The sequence below is a fragment of the Arachis duranensis genome, chromosome 3, assembly GCF_000817695.3.
Source record: "Arachis duranensis cultivar V14167 chromosome 3, aradu.V14167.gnm2.J7QH, whole genome shotgun sequence".
Classification (NCBI taxonomy): Eukaryota; Viridiplantae; Streptophyta; class Magnoliopsida; order Fabales; family Fabaceae; genus Arachis; species Arachis duranensis.
The window spans coordinates 5,860,945-5,867,059 of NC_029774.3; the positions used below are offsets into that span (position 1 = coordinate 5,860,945).

A 6,115-nucleotide genomic window follows, 5' to 3' on the forward strand; every position below is an offset into this window, starting at 1 on the left:
ACAAACAAGCCAAGTTAGATAATTAGATTTTATAATAATAATAATAATAATAATAATAATAATAACAACAATAAATTTAGTTTATATGCACTTCCGTTGAAATAAAAGTAACTATTATAAGTCTTACTTTCTCATATTATTCGAAAAATAAATTTTTTCCCAAATCAAACCTATTTCTTTAGTTACATAATATACATTTCTGGCATAGTTAATTGATTGGCTCATGAAATGAAAAATAAGGGATGCGCGGAAGCTTAAACCTTTTCAGAAACCGGCAGTGCTATATCCCTTGAATTATTCAGTGCGAATTGATAACGAAATAAAATAATATCCTATTGCGATTAGATCAACAATTCATAATTTTCAACTTACTATACAAAATCGCACTGCACAAAATATCATTCAAGTGAAAAAAAAAAAAAAACTCCACATCAACTGTTAGTCTGTTAGATTGAACAATACTGGGATTAGTTTAACAATCCACAAATTTCAATAGTCAGATTTGAATAAAACAAAAAACAACGAACTCCACATCATTGGTCAGATTTCCTTCAAATTCTTTCATACCAACAACCATTATGTAACCTGTGGTTATATAATAAATACTAATTGTGGAACGCACATTCAGCTAGGAAAAAACATGAAATTTGATATAACAAAGTACACTATTTAAGAGAAGATTTATTCTCAACAATCTGAACTAAATATTCTCATCAATCATCAATCGTCAATCAAGAAGGCATTATTAAAAAGCAAACTAAAAATCAATACTGCAGCTAGCATCAAGTTGGATTTCACCAGCTGGTATTGAGCTTCTGGATTCAATCAATGCTAATAGTAGCAATAGATAATGGACAATGATCAAAACAGAACCATAACAAAAACAAATTAATTGATGAATAACAAAAGCATTTTGGTTATTAGGAACAATACTTAAATTCATTGTTTGAGCTCTGATTAGCATCCCAGAAAACATACTCGAAAGCACACAGGCATACAAATCAGCAATATATTCAATTTTTTCTGTATGTGCATTGACACCAAATAAGTGAAATAACAGTAAAAATTAAGGGCTTAAAACAATGTTGGTAGGACTTCATTCTTCAGTACCATTAATTCACAAAATCAATACCAACACATCACCAGATCTCACAGCAAAAGTTCAAAGCAAATCACCAACACCACATGATCAAAAATATAAAAAGCATTGAATCAATCTGGCACCCACAACAATTATAGAAACTAAACCACATGTTCCAGCATGAGCAAAAGTAATTTCAAATCTTGTTCACCATGTCTTAACCAGGCTCGGAAACAGAGAGCCATACATGCAAATGATTTCACAACTTTGACAAAAAAATTAAAGAGAGCTCCTCCGTTTCCCGAATCCGAACAAAACGAAACACCTAATTTGATTGTAATATTAAGAAAGCAGAGTTGCCAAGCACATAATCTAACAGATCCATCATCAAAATAGATAAAACCCTAACATAAAAACTCGGAAATTAAAATCGAGAAACCACCCCCCAACAAAACGCAAATCATTGAAAACCCTTCTACCCATTCTCTATGTCAAACGCAAAAAGTAATGAGCAGACACATTAAAACATCATACGTTCTATTTTCAGCGAGAGCCTGTTGGGCAGTCCCTTGCAAAATGACCAGAATCCCCACAGTTGTAGCAGCTTCCGCCACCACCGCCGCCGCCGCCATAGCCTCCTCCACCACCATATCCACCACCATAGCCTCCGCCGCCGCCTCGTCCACCGCCGTAACTCCTTCCACCACCTCCGCCACCGCCTCCACCACGGCGACTCCCCTGAACGTTAGAGCCATCAGGTCCAGTGACATCAACGGCCTTGGTGCGTCCATCAGGATCGGACTCTATGGCGAACTCAACGGACTCACCCTCGGCGAGGCTGCGAAACCCTTCGGATCGAATCGAAGATTGATGAACAAAGAGTTCTTCGCCGCCATCGTCGGGGGTTATGAAACCGAAACCCTTCTGGTCATTGAACCACTTCACCTTACCGCAAACCCTACTCATTCTCACACACACAAAAACTCACTCTGATTTTGATTTTGATTTTGGGAGAATAAGGGTTTCGCACAGGGGAATGGGGCAAAACGGTGCTGTTTTATATCCGCAGCTCGGTTATTGGGACCGACACGTCAGCATGTGAAGGGTGAAAATCACTCCTTGCTGTATCAGGGCTTTATTGGGCTTTGTGGGCCCCCAATTGCCGTTTCATTTTTAAAAGAAATTTGGGTGCTCCAGATTTGGATTTGTTGATCGTGTGGTGGGGGGTGTGGCCTATTGGTTCGTGATGTGTTCTGGGTCGTTGGATTTCTGGATTGTACCGTCTGAAAACGTGATTGATGGCACTGGCGCCAGAGTGCAGTGGTCAACGCTGCTTCTTCTTTTTCGATTTTGAATGAAGAATGGAGTTAAATAAGTGTGAAGTTTTCTATTTACTCTCTTACGCTGTTTATCACTGTTCCCCAAAATATCTTTCTCCCACGCAGTTAGGTTATGAGTTTCCCTCACCCGCAAACTACTCTTATTTTATACAAATTATTGATTTATTTCTCATTTTCGCAATTTATAAGCAAAATTAAAAATGTATTTTACTTTAATTTCAAAGTCACTCACAATAAAATTCTTTATTAAAGTAGAAAATTTTTTACTTTAAATAAAATATGAAAAAAAATAAAACTAATAAAAATTTAAATTGTGTTTTAATTTAAATAGGTATTTTAATAAACTTATAACTTTAAAACGAAATAATTAACGTTTTTTTAAATTTATTAAAATCTAAAAAATTATTATCAATTTTTTATATTGAAAAATTAATAAATATCATTATCAAAATATTTGTTATATATTTATTTTTATTAATTAAATGATAATAATTTTTTTATTATTTTATAAATTATATATTGTATAAATTTAGTTAATCTCTTTATATTATTATATTGGAACTCTCTTTTACTTCTAAATGTAAAAGAAAAAAAAATCATATTTTAACTCTTGTGATACTTTATATTAATTTTTTTAATCTTTATAAGATAATAATTTTTTATAAGCTAATAAATGAAAAGATATTTTTTAAGAAATCATTAAACATGCTATTTTAAATTCGTGAAATTGCACATTTTTTAAATTTTGAATTAAAATACAAAATTCAAATTTAAATTTTTATTGATTTTGTTAATTTTTATATCTGTTTATACTTGAACCTAAAACAGTCGAACTCAATTCGACTCAACCAATGGCTCTTGTGGGAATGGCCTCTCTCAAAAAGTTTGGCCAAGTGAAAAGAGAGCTCATCCTTACTAGATATAAGTGGGTCGAAATCGAATCGCTTGAATTTGGGTTTCGTAATATGAATTTCGACTACATTTGAAGAGCAAGTTAGATGTTTTTTTACTACTCAAGTTATCACTATTAAGGTGATAACCAAATCAAGTAATTGTTCATTATTAATAGAAGAGAGTCACTACAGTAATAACTAGAATTCTTGCTAATTTAAAGTCAGAACAAGAGAACCGAGCTAGCATGAGTCACCACTCACCAGATGAGCTTGGACCTTGAAAATTGAACTTAACATGAAAACGAAAACGATCCAATACCAAAAACAGGATGGTTTGTTTTCTACTGAACTTCTACTATAAACTCGTTCTTAGTAACTCACATCATTTAAAAAGAAAATATAAATGAAAATTCGTATTAATATCCTGGAATAAACTAATGATAAAAAAAAAGTTAAATACTAAAAGTATGTGACACTTAAACAGTAAACATATACAAATAAGTGTTTCTTAAAGAAAAACAAACAAGGCTTTGAAACCATATTTTCAAGGCGATTTTAGTCGCATAATTAACCTATACATATTAGTTACTTTTCCAGTTTTCCATCAAGGGCAACAATCCCAAAAAATGAATCTTACCCTAAAATTCATCTCATATAAACAGATTAAAAAGAAGAATGATGAAGCATCTATGTGGTTGCTAAATCCACACGGCAAAGGGGGCAAGTAGATTTTCCACTATGAAGCCAAGAGTAAAGACAAGAAGAATGAAACTGATGAGGACACAATCCAAGAGGTTGAATCAACTCCCCATCCTTGAACACTTCCATGCAAATAGAGCATTCAAGTGGGGAGCATCCACTGCTTTTATCTTCAACAACAAAGCTCTTAACCGGTGGCAACACCCTCAAAGCTTTCCTACCCATAGTTATAACAGCAGAATCACCATTGAATTGCAGCCTTGTTTGATGTTCTCTCTGATGAGCCATTAATCTTACAATATGATCCATCACAATAGTATCTCTTATCTGCCTCCTCACTTCTGTTTCTGTTTCTGTTGTTGATGCTTCTGGGACTCTGCTTCTCTCATCAATCAGTGTTTTTAACAGTGACCCAACAATGCTAAAGAAAATATATAAGATCAACGTCGCCATGGAAGACAATAATACCATGAGATTTGATTCCTCTGTGAACATGGAAGTCACCACAAGAGAGATGAGTAGGATTGGGAAAATAAAAAAAGGGTGAACAACAAAAAATTTCATTGTTGGAGATGGAAATAGAAAGAATCACAATGCAGGTACTAGACAATACATATTTATAGTTTCAGGTTTTAATTTATCCAAATCTTTTTAAACCCAATTCTTTAGTTATTCTGTTATCTTTCACCTTAACTTTATTAACGGCTTCTCATATTTTTTATTTTTTACATTATCTTTTATCCAATTATATTCTTTGCTGTTGGTTTTAAATATTTGAGTAATCTTTTATGAAAGATAATATTTGAAATTTTCTTAAATTATTTAATATGATACATATTTATTTCTTAACGGTTATATTTTATACGAAATATTGTGATTATTTTTATACAATAATTATATTATTTAAGGTTTTTTTTAATAGACTCTTCTAAACACATAAATTACATAATAAAATTTTGTCCATATTTTTGTAAAATTAGCATAAAAATATTTAACATTATTAATTGCTGAATCAAAATGTAAAGATGTCAATAAATAGAGAGAAAAATAAAGACTAAATAGGGTAACTTGATTTGCATAACACTTTAAATTTTAGTTTAAATAACTTTGAGATATAAAAAATAACACTTCATTTAGAAAGATAAAATAGATTAATACATAGATAACTAAGGGGGAAAAAACAGAGTAGGTTGGGGTTGCGAAAAATAGATATAGATGATATACAATAACAAATAATTAAATTTGAAATTCAATGATACTTGTGATTGTCTTCTGTTATAAATTTATAAATTTCAAAATAGATTGACTGAAGTTTATATATATATTAGATTTTTATTAGAGATGGAAAATTAGGCATTAAATTTGTATCTGCAAAAAAAAAATTTAATTTTTAATCTTAAGATGGATTTATTGACGCAGGTAATATTAGTCCATGATCTTCGTAGAGCTGTTAAAATGGACTAAACTCATCAGACTAGTCTGTTTATTCATTTAAATGGATAGATTTTATCTTTAAAATTAAGTCAGTTTAAATTTCGGGTTAAACGGGTTGATTCCAATTAACCCAAAAGAAATGATGGATTAAACGGGCTAGCTCATCACTAGCTAAACGGGTGGCCCGTTAATTTTTTTTTACATTTTTTTAAAAAAAGTTGCACTTTTAGCACTTTTATAACAACAACAACAACAATAATAATAATAATAGAAGTATGAAAGTTTATCATTCTTCTCTAATGGAAGAAACAAAATTCTTTTCAATAGTTTATTTAATATTTAGTAGAATAAAAATAAATTTTTTTAGAATAAATTTTAGTACGAATTTAATATTTTTATTCATCATAATAGATGTAGATAAAATTTAGTTATATTACTTATATATAGTTTCATTGTATTGTATTGCTTATAAAGTTAGATTATAATTATGACAATAGAATTGCTCTTGTATTTTTATATGTGTGACTAATTGGTGGTGTTAAAACATTACTTTTAATTATAAATAAGGTTTATAATTTAAAAAATCAAAGACTCAATTAAAAAAATATGAAAAAAATAATGTTAAAATATTCTAACTCTTTAAAATAAAAATATTTGAAATTCAATTA

The 6,115-nt window shown here is 30.6% G+C and overlaps 2 protein-coding genes across 2 annotated transcripts; both read right to left on the minus strand.

Moving 5' to 3' along the window:
• Positions 1–1,233: 1,233 nt before the first annotated feature.
• On the minus strand, positions 1,234–2,170 carry LOC107476544 (glycine-rich protein 2). The gene has a single exon (XM_016096373.3). The coding sequence runs from the start codon at positions 2,045–2,047 to the stop codon at positions 1,625–1,627; it is 423 nt and encodes a 140-aa protein (XP_015951859.1). The 5' UTR covers positions 2,048–2,170; the 3' UTR covers positions 1,234–1,624.
• A 1,831-nt stretch (positions 2,171–4,001) lies between these two features.
• LOC107477009 (probable E3 ubiquitin-protein ligase ATL44) lies at positions 4,002–4,466 on the minus strand. The gene has a single exon (XM_016096977.1). It carries the CDS (start codon positions 4,464–4,466, stop codon positions 4,002–4,004), a length of 465 nt encoding a protein of 154 aa, XP_015952463.1.
• Between the last annotated feature and the right edge of the window lie 1,649 nt (positions 4,467–6,115).